Source organism: Hemicordylus capensis, chromosome 6, assembly GCF_027244095.1.
Source record: "Hemicordylus capensis ecotype Gifberg chromosome 6, rHemCap1.1.pri, whole genome shotgun sequence".
In the NCBI taxonomy this organism is placed as follows: domain Eukaryota; kingdom Metazoa; phylum Chordata; class Lepidosauria; order Squamata; family Cordylidae; genus Hemicordylus; species Hemicordylus capensis.
In genome coordinates this window covers 157,746,299-157,763,428 of record NC_069662.1, presented here as the reverse complement: position 1 = coordinate 157,763,428, position 17,130 = coordinate 157,746,299, and the positions used below count along the sequence as shown (strand labels likewise).

The 17,130-nt window shown below is 43.5% G+C and overlaps 1 protein-coding gene across 3 annotated transcripts in view; it reads left to right on the top strand.

Annotated features, from left to right (window-relative positions):
- The window catches only part of DPP6 (dipeptidyl peptidase like 6), a 735,952-nt gene that overhangs the window by 164,626 nt on the left and 554,196 nt on the right, over positions 1-17,130 (top strand). Inside the window, exon 1 of one of the 3 annotated variants that reach the window (XM_053261855.1) lies at positions 3,445-3,540. The exons of the other annotated variants lie outside the window; for them this stretch is intronic. Within the exon in view, the coding sequence (XP_053117830.1) occupies positions 3,460-3,540 (81 nt within the window). The 5' untranslated portion in view covers positions 3,445-3,459. Of the gene's footprint in view, positions 1-3,444; positions 3,541-17,130 lie in introns of those variants that run through there. 3 annotated transcript variants of the gene reach the window in all.

Sequence of the window (17,130 nt, the reverse complement as noted above, 5' to 3'; positions counted from 1 at the left end):
TGTAAAATGTCAATTATGACTACACAATTGCAGCCAAGCAAAAAGCAGAGCTAGAGAACAGTTTAAATATTGTACCACCAGAGCGAAACACATGCAAAATAATCTAAGCCAACTGATAAATTCTCCGCAAATAAATGCTAAACACCTGTTGGAACACAGGGCAGGCTTTGCCTAGTGCCTGAAGGATAATAAGGAATGCACCAGGTGGATTTTCCTAGGGAAGGAGTCCCAATGTTCAGGCATAGCTGCAGAGGCTGTGTCTCACTTAACATTGTCAGGCAGTGCCATTCTGAAGGATTGCATTGGTTTCTTTCTTTGCTCTTCTGATCTCTGCCAACATGATTATAGTGGTGAATATCCTTATGCATGTACTGAACTGCATGATTTACAGGAGAACCTTGTTACATGTAGGTGTTCTGTTTCTCGCCTGCTACTGTGAGTAACGGAACTGCGGATAATGAGGCATTAGGGCTATGGGGAAATGGGGGGGTTAGGTTCCAGGATGGAGGAAAAAATTTTTAAAGCCCCCAAATGGCCACCAAACTGCCTGGAACTTACTGTGGCATGCTCTGCGGGTCCTCCATGTGCCTAGGAATGCCCCACACAGGATGCAATGCCCTCCTCCACACCTGTGAAATATTGCAGGAAAAGGTCTGGGTTTTTGAAGAAATGAGTCACAAAATTGCACCTCCTCTCTCTTCCTGGGCTCCTCCAGACAAAATGGTGGCTGGAAGTGACCTCTGCGGTCACCTCTGGTCCTCTAATAAATAATAATAATAATAAACAACTTTATTTGTTAGCTGCACCATAACAAATTGTTCTCTAGGAGCCGTGGATATGTGGGTTTTAACCCATTACTATCCATGGATACTAGGAATTTGTGTCTATTAGACACCCTGTGGATTCACGGAACCACAAATAGTATTGTAAACTGCCCAGAGATGAAAGTTTGGGGCAGTATACGAACTGAAATAAATAAAAATAAATAAAAATAAATAATAATGAGGTTCTTCTATATTTCTGCATGCACTCTGTGAGTACATTAACACACCCAACATGCACCACTTCTGAAAAGCAGCAGACACTGATCTAGAATCTCTCTGTGCCAGGCTCCAGATTCCAAATATGATGGCTGGCACTACACATCTTGATTGTGGTGGAGAAACATCACCCTGAAGAGCCAGATTTCAGTGGCTGACATGATGTGCAGTCTCCCGGAAATGGTAAAGACCCGCCAGGGCTGCTGCACCTTAAAAAGCAGTCACACAGTGTAGTGGTGGGGCTGCTGTGGAAGGGCTCTAAACCACTTCTGGGTGGCAACACGGTTCTCCTTTCCACTGGAAACTTTGGAAGGTGCACTCTGTAGCTCCTTGGAAGCAACTTAAAGCAAGAGTCTTCTTTGTTTGTTTCCCCTCTCCGGTTATCTTTCTCTCTTCTCTGGCTTCTGATTTGAAGACTGATACCCTCAGATCTCCCCCTCCTCTTCCTACCTGTTACTGCATTTTTACCTGCCCTCCTTCCTTGTTCTGCTCTCACACTATGAAGGTATAAGCTCAGGGACACAGACTTTCTATCCAAGTATGCAACTCCCTTAATAAACTTTTACAAGTATTTGGACCAGGGGCGTAGCTAGAGGAGAGGGGGGCCCGTGTTCATCCCTCTCTCTGGCAGCCCCCCAGAGTGAGAGAAATGATGAAGAAAATAGAGAGGGGTAGATCTGGAGGGCCCTTGGGACCTGGGGGCCTGTGTTCTTTGAACCCTTTCACTCAATTATACTTACACCCCTGATTTGGACCTTAAATGTCTATCTTAACATACTCTTAATGGTTCTTCTCACACACACTTGCTCTGTTATAATTGGGATCATGGGAATCGGGAAGGGATAGAAATCCCTTCCCTACAGTGTCATGTAGGCCAGTGGTTTCTGCACAACACTTCCAGCTCTCTATGGTGCATCCTGGCAACATCTGGCTGCTGTTGTATTGGGGGCGAAAACCAGCATCGTCGTCATTGTAGTGCTTACTTTACAATGGAGGATGCACACATGCTTCCTCTTCTTATGAACTCCTCTCTGACTGCATGACAAAATTCTTCATCTGTGTCCACACATGTTCTCGCAGACAAAGAGAAATCCAGATGAGTATACTCTGAGTCTTTACTATTTTGCAGACCTTTCCAGAATAAGGGCTTCTTCCCTACTCTCGCATCTGTGGGCCTTTCTTCACTAAAAGAGGCTTCTCTTGATTTCATAGTTGAATGCAGGGGATCTCCCCATTATTCACTAGTCTAATTGTATTTGTCTGTTCTGAGGGCTGCTTCCCACAGTTCTTTGCTGGCTAGAAATTCCTTTCATACATACACTGTAATAATATGAGAAACATACATGTGGTAGGAATTCATTGCCAATTTGTGGTTTTTTTCACTACACAGATGAGGTGAAATATACACATGTATATGTTATGTCATGTGTCTGACTTCACAGAAATTATGTCATAGACATTCACAGATGTTTTCTGCATATATACATAGTAAATGTCTGAGAAATTAAAGCTCGGAAGGATGCACAGGGTGTAGTAATTTCCTGTTGTTTCACTGCCTCTGTAATGCACCATCTATAAGAGACACTTAATTGTAATTGTAATGGTGATTTCCCTGCCTCTCCTTCCATGGATAAGGGTTACACCCTGATTGCAAGAACAGGCTTTTCCCACCTTCTCAGCAGTTTTCATAAATGTATTTGGTATTTCAGCACTTTATTGGGGAAAGGAAAGGCTAGAGACTTTCTGGTTTCTTTCCCCTCCTCCTTCCCTCCTTGTAGCATTGATTTGTTGTCTTATTTTAATACAGAGTTCAGTATTCAGGTATGTAAGTGCAACATAAATAAAATGGCATACCCAGCGGAGCCAGAGGGGCTATCTCTTCCTGGGAGCTGAAATAATTTACGACAGGCTAAGGCAACAGCATAAATATTGTTGGGGGTTTATCACAGCCAAAGACTATAAGCTGCATTTGGAGCCGGTGGGCTTGGGGAAGCCGAGAAAGGAGAGGGGGAGAGATGGGGGTGGGTGGGTTATAAAATAATGAGCTAGACATCTCAAGGGAATTTGCAGAGCTAAGTTGGGGTAAAGCAAGCAGTTGTGCTCTGAAGTAGCTGAGTGCATGCTTATACAAAACATTCACAAAAATAAATAAAAAAATAAATCAGCGGATTGTTGCTGAAAGGGAAGGAGTAGGAGAGGTGATACTTTGTCTTCGTGATCCAAAACCTGGGAGGAAGAGGGACAATAAATTTCTGCATTTAAAAGATGCTGGATTCTTTGGGCATGATTTCCTAATGAAGGGAGCGGAAGGTATCCTGAGTGGAAGCGGTGATTCAGAAGCTTTTTGCATAGTGGAAAAGAGAAGGCATGGCTTTGATCTGATTCAGAAAAGAAAAGGGATCTCTCTTGCTTTGCCACAATGTCAATGATGATCTCAGCTCACCAGAAAGTGACCACCAGGACAGCCTTTTCATCAGCAGCTTCTGCCATCAGTAAACTGGTAGGTAACTGTTTTCCCCTCGGTCTGCATGCTTCCGTGGTTATTACAAAAGTGTCCCTGTTCATGTGTTCTCTCTCTTTCTCACACACACCTGTATTATTAGCTCTAGAAGAATTTGAATGCATGGGTGGTTGTCCATACCAGTGAATAGAGTGAACATTTGAATGGGTTCAAAACTTTTGTTTAAGCTATTGTGTTCTTTTGCTGTTTGCAGAGGTGGTCTTTGTAGAGCAAGTAGAAACAGCATCAATTGGGTGTGTGTGTGTGTGGGTGTGTGTGTGTAAGAACTAGGGAACTTTGCTAAAGATACAAGAATATGCAAAATTCAATTGTGCCTTTTAAGCACATGCTGAGAAGATTGCGGGGGTGGGGAGACAGTGATTGCCAGGAGCTCTGAGAGCATCCTGGAATCGAGAATAAATTTATTTCCAGACTGCAGTTCTGTTTTACTCATTCACAGATTACTATGGGGATTCCTTTTCTCTCTCCCCCTTTTCTTTCCCTCCCCATTCTCCTCTTTTTCTCTCTCCTCCCAAGGCTTTAAAATGGAAGAGTCAGCTGAAAGTTAGTGCATGATATATAGAGGTGTGCTGGGAAAATGGGGGGTGGGGACAGATGAATTACTCAATTCATTTAAACTAACAACAGCAACAGCCTTCTTTTTGTTGTAAAGCTCTGGATCAGCATTTTGCACTGAAATTCTACAAGGCTGAGGTGAGGGGTGGAAAAACCATTCCTTTAAACACAGGCACACATAACACATCTAGAAGCAAATAACTGCAAAGGACTTCTTTGCTCACTATAGAAGGTTTGATATATACATGAAATATAATACAGCACATAGAATACAATAGTGTGTTTATGTGATATAAAGATATGACACGGATTTGGGATTCCCCATCTTGTATGCATCATAGAAGAGGGTTGCGGTATGGATAACTTTGGAATCTTGCTGTTTTCTAATACTTTAGAGATTTAGCTTAGCTCCTGGGTTCTGAAGTCAATTATAAACTCTTGCTTCCACCCAATAAATCATCAGCCCAATCCTATTTCTGTGAAGCTCTGGCCCTAGCCTCCATGTTAGAGGCAGGAAGGCTGCTAGGAAAAGAACTGAGATACACTCAGGAGAACCTATATGGCAGGAGAGCAGCGCCCCCGGATTGCCAATCCATCAACAGGCAGCACTGCGGTCAGTAGCCCCTCAGCCAAGTTCTACATCATTCTTCCAAACAACACTCCCCTAAACCTCAAACCCAGGTGCCTTTTATTGACTGTGCCGCCACTTAATTAATATTGATTGCTCTTTGGGATCTGACTAGGGGAGCAAAGTCTCAGCCTTTAAACTGAAAGGTCATCACTCTTCCTCCTCCGTTTTCTTCTGATTTGGGCATATAATTCCCAAATCCCTTCCCGGTACACTAAGCTGGAGTCCAGTAAAAAGGGGTTCTCCAAGATGCGTTTGCTGCAGGGATATTTTAATCCTCTTCCTACCTGCTGATTCTATGAGATGAACCTCCAGGGGCAGTTTTTTTTTTTTAAAGACTTCCTCTGGCAAATTAGTTCACAGCCAATAATTTGGAATTACATTGAGGTAGGGAGATGGATGATTTCTTGCCAGTGTATTTGCTTCACTGCAGTGCAGCCTAAAACTTGGTTACTTTCTCGTTTCACTCTAATAATATCCTCCTCTATCAGCAGATTTACTTTATTATTTTTGCAACAAATACAATCTTTTGTATGGGTGTTTGTGTGTGTTGCTGCATTGTTTTAACCCACATTTCTTTTCCAGAGCACTCTAGTGTTACTTAGAGTGAGAGTTCCTTAATCTCAAGTTACATTTGTCACCTGCAAGTTTAATTATCTGCAGAAAAATGTTTGATTCAAAGATAGGTTTTGAGCTAAAATTGGCAAGCAGCAGGCCTGGTTGCAAAACATAAGATTGGGGAGAGAGCACTCTTTAGGCTAATGTCCTCATAAGTATACAGAGCTGAAGGGCGACATGGTAGAGTCGTAACCTGACTGTAACTGCACATGATGATTTGCTTGTTAGAAATTTACCCTCGTTCAACAAAAACTCTTTCCACATGGTAACCTTACAGACTAGGAAGAAGTCATCTGAATGTGTGAAGTTGCCTTCTACTGAGTCAGACCACTGGTCCATCTAGCTCAGTATTACATAAGAACAGCCTTGCTGGATCAGGCCCAAGGCCTATCTAGTCTAGCATCTTGTTACACACAGTGGCCCACCAGATGCCACTAAAAAGCCCATATGCAATAGGTGAAGACATACACCCTCTTTCATGCTGTAGCTCCTCTGCAGCTGGTATTTAGAGGTACCTTGCCCCTGAGGCTGGAGATGGGCTGTAGCCACCACACTGATAGCCATTGATAGACCTGTCCCCCATTAATTTGCCAAGCACCTTTTTAAAGCCTCCCACACTAGTGGCCATTACCAGATTCCATGGCAGAGAATTCCATAGATTACACACTATGTGGAAAAGCACTTCCTTTTGTTGGTCCTAAAACTCCTGGCCTTCATTTTCAGGGGATGACCCCTGGTTCTAGTGTTTTGAGAGATGGATAAATATTTCTCTGTCCACTCTCTCTATACCATGTATAATTTTATACTCCTATATCATGTCTCCCCATAGTTGCCTCTTTTCAAACTAAAGAGCCCCAGATGCTATAACCTTGCATCATAAGGAATGAGCTCCAGGCCCCTGATCATCTGGGTTGCCCTTTTCTGCACCTTTCCCAGTTCTACAACGACCTTCTTAACATATGGTGACTGGAACTATATGCAGTATTCCAAATGTGGCCACACTATAGATTTCTATATGGGCATTATAATAGCAGCATTTTTATTTTCAGTCCCCTTCCTAATGATCCCTAGCATGGAATTCGCCTTTTTCACAGCTGCTGTGCACTGAATTGGCATTTTCAAGGAGCAGTCCACCATGACCCCAAGATCTCTCTCCTGGTCAGTCACCGACATCTCAGAACCCCATCAGTGTATATGTGAAATTGGGGTGGGGTTTGTTCGTTTTTGCCACAATATGCATCACTTTACACTTCCTTACACTGAACCACATTTGCCATTTTGTCACCCTCTCACCCACTTTGGAGAGATCCTTTTGGAACTCACTATCTTAAATAGTTTGGCATCTGCAAATTTGCATGTTACCCCAACTTCTAGATCATTTATGAAGAAGTTAAAGATTACTGGTCCCAATACAGATCCCTGGGGATTTTATTACTAGGGATTTTACCTCTCCATTGAGGTCATTGATGTCCTCTTTTGTTCTTCCAAAAAAGGGAATGGACACCATTTTGGTTCAGTGTAGAAATGTGAAACAGGTCCCACTTTTATATAGTTAAACCAAATGATCATTATACATGGCTTTTGTATGGTGCTTTAAGGCAGTGGTTCCTAATCTGGGGACTTCCAAATGTTGATGAATAAATTGTAGCTGGGGCTGATGTAGTTCATCAGCATCTGGAGGGCCCCCAGGTGAGGAACCACTGCTTTAGGGAGTTCAAAGCTTCACATATACATGCCAATAATCCTTTCAACAGCTATGTAAGAGATGCCAGTGTTGGCTCCATATTGCAGCTGGAAGAGAGCTCAGCTGGCTTAAGGCCACCTGGGGATTTTATGGTTGGGACTTCAAAGTAGTATCTTCAGGCCATGGACTTTCAGATGACAACTTCTTGTTGCAAATGTTTAAAATCTATTTTTGATAAACTGCCAAGACATAATGAAGAGGTTAGTGTTCAGTGGAAAACTTCTATGGGCTGCAGAGAGAAAGTGGTTGTGGCATATCGTGTAGGGCACTTGCTAATGCGAAACCTGTCATCCATTTCTACATGAGCAAGTAGAAATGTGCATGAATGGCTCATGCATGGGCAGACGGGGTGGGGAGTGGTTTCCTTAAGGAGTCAGTAAGGAGCTCCTTACCTGCTCCTCCCCACACTGTTGCTTTTTTGTGTGTGGCACCCAGTCCCCAACTAGCTGTGTAGGGCTGTGGTGCTGTTCCCTGCAGCCTCCATGGGGTGTTGGCACACACATGGCTGGCATGCACCTCATTAGGTGGTTACAAGGAGCTCCTTACTGGCTCCTCAAGGGAAGGGTTTCCCGTCCCATCAAGCTGGCTTGGAGCTTTCCAGAGGAGGTGCCAAACTGGCTTGAGCATATCCCTATGAGCAAGTAAAGAGGGACACAGCAAATGCAGTTTCAGGAGGAAGGCTTTGCTTCATTTCTCCTGTATAAGTCAATTGGGTCCTTTGCCTGTTATAAGATCTCTGAGGGAGGGTCCTGTAGCACAGGAGAGACCCACACAGATATGAATTGTATCTCTTTCCTTTCCACACACTGGACTTCTGGGTCAGTGTATGCCCCATACAGAAGAGAAGAGCCACTGCACCAGAAACCAAGTGTGACCAAGAGACAAGCTAGTGAGCAGAAACTGTGTGTGTGTGTGCGTGCACATGCATATTTAAGCAACAAACATTTCACATGCCTTGCAAGGTTTTGAGTTGACAATACATGCATTTGGCCATGCCTGATTAATGAGAACAGATGGAACAAACAAGGGATGGTTTTAATATAATTTTATGGTGACTGTAATTAATTCTGTGGTGATGCAACACTTATCAGGGCACTATCTTCTCTTTTTTGCTCCTGTGTAGGCTATGAGCAGTAGTTGGGAAAGTGTGTGTAATTAATAATTGTCAGGTTGGTTCCAGTGAATATGAGACACCAATAGTGGGAAAATATATTTTATTAGACTAGCTTCTGTATGTTGTGGAGTATGCAAATCCTTAAGTTAATACAGATTTTTTTCAGGCTTGTTGGTCTTAGATGTCCATGACCAATTTTGCTCCCATATTCTCATTCCCTCTCCCTCCCCCGCTATGTAAACACCATAGATTATAAACTCCTTTCTTTATGGATGTTTGTCCATTAAGAGGTGTCACCTTAGCTAGTATTTCAGATTGGCCAGTTAGACGTAAGTAGAACTGTGTAGACCTGGAGCTATAATAAATTAGAACTCACACCAAGGAAATTCTGCTGAAAGAGAACTGTCATCTGTATAACTGTGTACATTTGCTTGGTTCCCATTATTATGCTTCTGCTTGTCATAGGGACAGGCAAAGTGGTGTTTAGAGTATTAATGTCCTACCTATTAACCAATAGAAATCCTGCAGGTGTGCATGCACACACATGTTCACTTTTACTGTTACTGGTTTCTGAGATGAAACCATTCATCGACCACATACTTCAAGATCACATACTTCATTGCAAACTTAAAGACTACATGCCTTCCTTTTTCTAACTGAAGTTTGAGATTCTCCTGATCTTGAATTCTGCATCTAATACAAAGCTTCTGTTTTCTGTGACATGATCATGGAATATACCCATTGTGCTGAAAACAGGTTTGAAGGAGACCACAACTACTGGGCGTGGATGTCCGGAATATTCTAGTAGCTACAGTGTTGCAAAATGTTTGAGTAGCGTGGAAAAAGAGCAAAACTTCAGTTCCATGTGAAAATGCAGCAGAGAAAAAACTTGTTTGAACAGCAGACTGCGCCATTGGATAAAAAATAGCTCAGTGCTAGATGGAGAGAGAGAAAAAGACAGTAATATTGACTGAGGGAAAAGATTTGTGTAACTGGCTGCAACAACTAGAGAGAGTCTTCCAGAGAAATAAATTTTTCTAGCTTCCTTTTGAAGGACAAGTCTACAAACCAGCAAAGCCAAAATATCGGATGGCCAGCTTGAGCATAAGAATATGAACACGATGAATATTTATATATTGCTTTTCAACAAATGTTCCCAAAGCGGTTTACATAGATATAATTAAGGGCTCAGAATCTTAAAAAAAGAAAAGAAAAATATATAGCTTAGCCATACTGGCTCAGACTGAGGGCCCAGGATTCTGTTTCCAACAATGGCCAGACATATGTTTAGAGGAAACTCTCAAGTAGAACATGAAGGCAATAGCCCTCCCTTTTGACTCCCCAGCAACTGGTATTAAAAGGTAAGAACATAAACATCACTGCTGGATCAGGCCCAAGGGCTATCTAGTTCAGCATCCTGTTTATTATTATTTATTAAATTAATTTATATACCGCCCTTCCAAAATGGCTCAGGGCGGTTTACAATTAAATTTCACACAGTGGCCCACCAGATGCCTCTGAGAAGCCCACAGGCAAGAAGTGAGGGCATGCCCTCTCTCCTGCTGTTGCTCCTCTGCAAGTGGTATTCAGAGGCATCTTGCCTCTGAGGCTGGAGGTGGCCTATAGCTACCAAACTAGTAGACATTGATAGACCTGTCCTTCACAAATCTATCCAAGCCCCTTTTAAAGCCATCCAAGCTGGTGGTCATCACCACAACCCATGGCAGAAAATTCCATAGATTAATTATGCACTGTGTGAAAAATTACTTCCTTTTGTCAGTCCTAAATTTCCTGGCCATAGGATGACTAGTGTTGTGAGAGAGGCAGAAAAATGTCTCTGTCTACTAGAAGTGTGCACAGAACCAAGTAGCCCAGTTTGGTTTAAGTCTGAACCAGGATCAAACTGGACTGGGCATATTTGGTTTTGCCAGCCCGCCACCCAGTCCGGTCCAGGGGTGGGGTTCGCGAGCTAATTTCATTCACCGCCTCTCGGTCTGGGCGCTTAGATGCAGCCGCGCTGCGGGCAGGTTCCTCCAGAAGTTACCCCTCCCCCTGTCAGCTTCCATTATGTGCCAAATTGCCCAGTTTGGGTGGTCTTTGGCCCATTCTGGGCCTCACCCCATGGCAGCAGCCATTTTGGAGGCCACTGCGCATGCCCAATGGGCTTCTGCATGGCCGGGTCATGACCCAGTTTTAATTTTTTTAAATAAAATTAAAAAACAAAAAAACTCATGAACCCCCCCCCCCGGGGGCCAGGCCAGGGGGTGGGTGTTCAGTCTGATACTAAACCAGGGGGTTGGGTTCAGTTCAATATTGAACCTGTTCGACATTGAATCTGTTTGCACATCCCTACTCTCTACTCCATGCATAATTTTATACAACTCTATTGTGTCTCCCGTAGTAATCTCTTAGCCAAACTAAAAAGCCCCCAATGCTGTAGCCTTGCCTATCCGTGGGTCCCAAACCCATCTCTCTATGCCTCTAAAAACTGAATCACCCACTACTAAGAGGGACCCCCCCGAGGAGTATCCTCTGTGTGAGAGGATATGAGTGCATCCCCCAAGGAAGGTTTCCCTTCTAAGGGTACATTCCCCTCTGTCGTGTCCCTGATGGCGTCATCCACATACCTCTCTGGACTTCTCAAGGTCAGCCGCCTTTGCTTCAAGAGAACGAACTTGTTCCCTGAGATCCAGGAGCTCTTTGCACTGAGTGCATTCTACTCCTCAAGCTGATTGTCATACATGCAACGATCCATGCAATACACTGGGAAGTACCCCCTCCCCCGCAGGCATTCTACCTTCATAACTAATTTTATTAGCTAATTAGAATATATAGAGCTTGTTTACCTGAAAGCTAGGTCTTAGCTGTGGTCAACAGCTAATTAATGATTTTAAGCTCTGTCTTCTAAGAAAATTACAAAAGTGGGGTAGTACTCACCTTCTCCTCATGCTGGATGTCTCCTTTGTGATAAAGGGGCCCCTTGAGTACCTCCCCGCACACTTCCCTACTCAACTCCATAAAACCCCCTTTGATATCTGTTAGCAGACTCCTGTTTGCACATCCCTGGTCTGAGCCTTGTCTTTTCAAGTGCTGCAGCTACAAATTTTAAAAGCAAGGGAGAGGGATAACGCATTGGCCAAAAGCCTGAATAAAAAGGACAGTCTTCACTTTCCTCCTATAAGCTGGGAGAGAGGGAGCCATGCAAGTCTCAGCTGAGAACGGGTTCCACACTCTGGGGGCAATAACTGAGAAGGCCCTGTTCTCCATATTCGACAAATGGGTCTCAGCAGGTGTCAGCATGCAAAGCAGAGCCCTCCCAGCTGGAGAAGGTGGTCCCTGAGGTACCCAGGGCCCAAGCCATTCAGGGCTTTATAGGTAATAACCCACACCTTACTCTATACCTGGGAAGACTGGTAGTCACTCTCCATTCAAGACTGCTCTCTGGCAGTCACTCTGCATGTGCACTGTAATGGAGTAATAGGTACACTGTAATGTGCACTGCGAGCAGAACCAGAGATCAATCTGGCAGCTGCATTCTGCATCATCTGTAGTTTCCAAATACTGCTACTACTACTGCAAATATTTCTATACTGCTTTTTAACAACAACAACAAAAGTTTCCAAAGCAGTTTACATGGAGAATAAATGAATGAATGAATGAATGAATGAATGAATGAATGAATGGGATCCCTGTCCCTGAAGGGCTCACAATCTAAAAAGAAATACAAGATAGACACCAACAACAGTCACTGGAGGTACTGTGCTGGGACTGGATAGGGCCAGTTACTCTCCCTCTTCAAAATAAAGAGAATCACCACATTTAAAAAGTGCCTCTTTGCCCAGTTAGCAGGGGTTGCAAATACTTTTCAAGGGCAGCCCCACGTAGAGCACACTGCAGTAATCCAAACACGGTGTAACTAAGGAATGGGTGACAGAAGCCAGGTTGTCCCTGAGCACATACAGGTCACTTAGTGGTGGACCAGCAGCACTTTGAATACAAGGGGTTCATTTGGGAGCAGGGAATAAGTGTTGCAGAGTTCTGGCTTGGGCATAAGCCAATAGTGGCATACCTGCATAGGTGCTCATTGAGTGCTCTTGGCTTTTGCAGCTCATTTTATCTCCAGCATGCACTTGTCCTTTCCCCATATGTGTGTGTGTGTGTCTGTCTGTCTGTCTGTCTGTCAGTTAGCCTTGTGGTCTTCTTTGGTACTTTGGTTAACTGGAAAATGCTGATGTCAGTGGGCCGACCTTGGTTCTTAGAAGTTTAGTTTTTGTTCAGAATTGTTTTCATTTCTGCCACAGAGAGCATGTGTCTCTCATACATGGCAGCTCACACATGCATGAACAATGCTTGGTTTTGCTTACTTGCTTACTCTCATTCAGATGACTGAATCTTCCTCTCAGAACATCTAACATCTATGTTGTGCCTTCACATCTCTCCCCAACTCACATTTTTGCGGCAGCCTTTGGTGCAACCCCTTATTCCCAATCCCCAACGAAAACTAAGGCACAAAGTACACTTGAACTCTATTGACTCACATCCAATTATTGTTACCCTTGACTCTTTTCTCACCTTCCTGTTTTCTCTCCCCCACTGTCAAAAACTTACATGTCTGGCTGTGTGTCTCATGTAAGTCTGTAAAGCACTATATATACAGGTGACAATTATGTACTTAGATAAATTATGTATAATATGTAACTGCCTCCATTGAAAAGCTTGAATTGACACTGGGTTATATGAAGTTCTGCCTATGGTAATTCAGATGTGACCCATGCAAGCTATGTAACAAGTGATGGACATATATGAGCTTGTACTACTGTAATTCATATATTGTGTGTCTGGTTTAACTGGTGAGTAGCCAGAATAAAGTAATAGTGTACTTATATCAAAATGTTGCTCATTTTTCTGCATAATCAACTCCCTGTAGTATGCTTGCAGAATATAAATGGGATCCCACATAAATGGGATTTATATTCTTGCATTTGTCTGGTTTTGGATGACTTGTTAGCTTTATGGATGTATTGCTTTGTCATCCCTCATTTAGTTTCTCCATTTTGTTTCCTTGTAGCATACATAGTATGCACCTAAGTGCCAGATCATGCCTTTTGCTAGCTCAACAATATTTTCCTCTCAAGTGTAAAACTGGAGAGGAAACCATGGTTTGTGTGTTTTCGCTATAGGAGAAAAAGCAGGGATCAAACCACTTCAGAGGCTTCTTGCTGCATTCGAAGAAGTGTTATTGCCGGCATAGTGTTTAGAATGTACTTCTCCAGCTTGCCCTGTTGACCTGGAATGAGGGGCAGCTGTAACTTATCTGGTTGCCACCGTCTCTTTGCCTGTAACATCCCAGGAATCTGTGGCAAAGGAGAGAGAAGAGAACTTAAAAATTTGGTTAATGAAATGTGAAAGAACTCATGAATCAGGTTTTTTGGGGGGTGGGGTGGGGAAGAAAACAACACACTACTATAGAAAACATGAATATATCTTTGTAGGTTAAAAATGGGCAAACTAAACCTAAATTTCTAAATCATGGGAAATCAGGTATGACTCCTATAAAATATGTTTCTCTCTGTGCCCTATGGATCAACAGAAATTACTTATTGTATGAAAGGAATTATCTTCCATCTCAGAATATTCCTTTGACTGGGTGGATCTCAAGTTATACCCACCAATTGAATGCCATTCTGGTTTTCAGTAATGGTCATGCTGCTCCTGCCAAAACATAAATAATTAGAAATTAGAAACATAAATAATTAGAAACTAAAAGGTTACAATAATACTTCAGCATTTGGATTGGGTGTGTTGAGTTTTCAAAGCATTTCACATATGTTATCTCAGTCTTTACAAAACTCTACTTAAAATTAAGTAGACAATTAATGTTATCCCCCTGTTCCAGATGGCAGGGGGCTGAAGGTGAGTGAGATTAGCTATCAAGGCCTCCTGGAAAGTTCATAGCAGATGCAAGTTTGAACCAGAGACTTCCCGATCTGCAGCTCAGTCTTTTAGCTGCTATGCTACACTAGCTCTGTATGCAATATGCAATATATTTTGCCAGCTTTTGAGTGTTGAAATGAAAGAGGTAGCTATTTTATTCCATTTAAACTAGGGTCTTGATAAGGGAGAAAGATTAACATGGTGGGGGAAAATGTATGAAAAACTAATTTTGTTTTCCCACTTCCTTTCTGAAATTCTATGTCTGCATATATGCATTTTAAGAAGAGAAACTTCACTCTCCCCCCTCCATCTCTCACTACACCTGGTTTTCTGTGGGATTCTTAATGTGGTGTTTGTGCAGAGGAAATTGGAATGAAATCACAGAAGTCAGCATTTCTGAATGGTATTAAAGCATTTGATTGAGGTGCTTGAAAAACACGGATTCCCCTCCTTGTTTCTGCAGTGTTGTGCATAATGAGGTAGAGATCTCTGTGTACTGGAGAAGCACAAACAGCATAGTATTCATACAGCCAAAAATGATAGGAAAATGTATGTGGGTATGTGCGAGGGAAGGAGGGGGTCTTGGTTATCAGTACACACCTCAGGAGGATTTGTGCCTGCCATTTGATAAATACAAAGAACAAAGAAACCCAATGTGACCATACTACCAACATAATGGATATGCTACACAATTACTATAAAATACTAATATTAAAAAGTATCAAGTGTGTTTCAGTCCTTTCATGCTCATTGGCCAGGAGCACTGCAAGACAGAAGGAATTTTTTCTTCAAGTGGAGCATTGGTCATATACTGCCTGCATCTTTTCCTTATGTTGCATAAAATTTAAGGACTGTGTGTCCATCTAAAATGAAAAGGTATCTACAGACGTGTCATCTTACGTGCAGTGTCAATGCAGATGTGCAAGTCTTATCACAGATGTACCTTTCTCTGTCATTGTATAAATTGCCATTAGAAGCTGGGGTTTGAGATTCTTCGCCTGATAGCTGCTCTTCCACCAACTGTGGGTGTCTTGAAGGATACCTCCAAGCTGTAATCCTGGCTGCCACTACCTCATTAGACACTTACCTAGGAAACACCTTAGGAACATAGGAAGCTGCCATATACTGAGTCAGACCATCAGTCCATCTAGCTCAGTATTGTCTTCACAGACTGGCAGCGGCTTCTCCAAGGTTGCAGGCAGGAATCTTTCTCAGCCCTATCTTGGAGAAGCCAGGGAGGGAGCCTGGAACCTAGATGCTTTTCCCAGAGTGGCTCCATTCATACGCAACCAGGGCAGGTCCTTCTTAGCTAAGGGGACAAGTAATGCTTGCTATGACAAGACCAGCTCTCCTCTCCCAGAAGACCACCTTTCCTCACCTTCCAGGTGCAGCTCCACCTCCTCTTTCACATTCAGTTCCTGTGTTCTTCACTTCCACTACTTCTCAAGTGCCATTTTCAAATATTTGTTCACAGCATTTATATCCCACTCTTCCTCCAAGTTGCCCAGAGCGGTATACATGGTTATGTTTATTCTCACAACAACCCTGTGAGGTAGGTTAGGTTAAGAGATGTGTGTCAGGCCCAGAGTCACCCAGTGAGTTTCTTGGCTGAGTGGGGATTTGAACTCAGGTCTCCCTGGTCCTAGTCCAGCACTCTAAGTACAGCATACTGGCTCTTATATACATTTATGCCATGTATAATGGTGTGCATTACCACAGCTGCAATTTTTAAAGCAGCATGATTGTGCATTTAAAGTAATACATCCTAATTTTTCTCCTGGCGCCCACTTCATTCACCACCACCCCTGCACTCGAGCCCCCTTCATTTTCCTAAATGGCCACTAGTGTGTGTAAAGTCATAGGGGAGTGTAGTGATTGTTTCTTATATTGGGTATAGAGTGAATGGAAGCAAAGGTGCAGATGCATCAATGTCCCTCAGGAAGTGGCTGAGCAAGGCCTACAGTCTTAGACAGTTCTGTACAAAGAGCAGGGCTCTGAAGCATAACTGCAAACTCATCAAGAACTGCCATAGCAAATCCAGTGATGGCCCCTCAAGGCACCCATTTTTTGAGCAGCGTAAACTCTTTTCGCAGCAGATGTGAGCCTAGCTTTATTGAGGATCCTGAAGCTTAGAAGAAGAGGTGGAGGTGCTAGTTCTGCAGCAGCAGCAGCAGCAGCAGCAGAACTAGCCTACCTCAAAATGCAGGATTTGTGGGGGACTTCTTGACCAGGACTGTGGCTGGCCTTTAGAAAGCCTTGACTCTTCCATTCTGGTCCTGGGTCCAGGAGAGACCCCTGATATGGCAGGTGAGCACACTCTCCCTACTTAATCATTGTGTATTAATAAACATGTGTCAGGTCCCTCCTCCCAAGGGGGCATACATGTTGTATGAGGTGGGATAGACCATCTCCACTGCTCAAAACGTACATGTATGCAGTAACAGCAGTCCTGTACCTTTAATGGCAATGCTACAGGGTACAGTTTGCAGATGTCCACTGGGCATGAGAGCAGTTCTAGGCACATTGCGGGTCCCCAGTCTGTGCCTACAAGAAGCTCTCCTCCTCCCACCCCCCAATAGGGTTGTAATCCTAGACCTACCATGCTCGGGTCTGGGCCGCTCTCCCGCTTAGCCTGCTGTATTCTGGCTCTATATACTGGCCTGCCTGTTCACTCTCTTGCACCTCCCTGCCTTGGATAAGCTTGCCCTTCCCAGCTGTGATGAGTCAGTGAGGCATGCCTGCTAAGAGCAGGCCAGTCCTAGAGTCTGTTGGATTCAGCCTGTCTTCCCTTCTCTTTCTTGGGCTGACCTTGCTTCAATGGCCCTCCTGGGGTTCTGGTCATGGGCTTGAGGTCAGCTTGTGGTATTACCCTACCTTTCCTCAAGACCTTGTCTTACATTGCATCTGTCCCCCAGACCCAGTCCTCTGGTTAATGCCATTTTGTGAGCAGACCAGAAACCCAGCTGTAAGTAACCC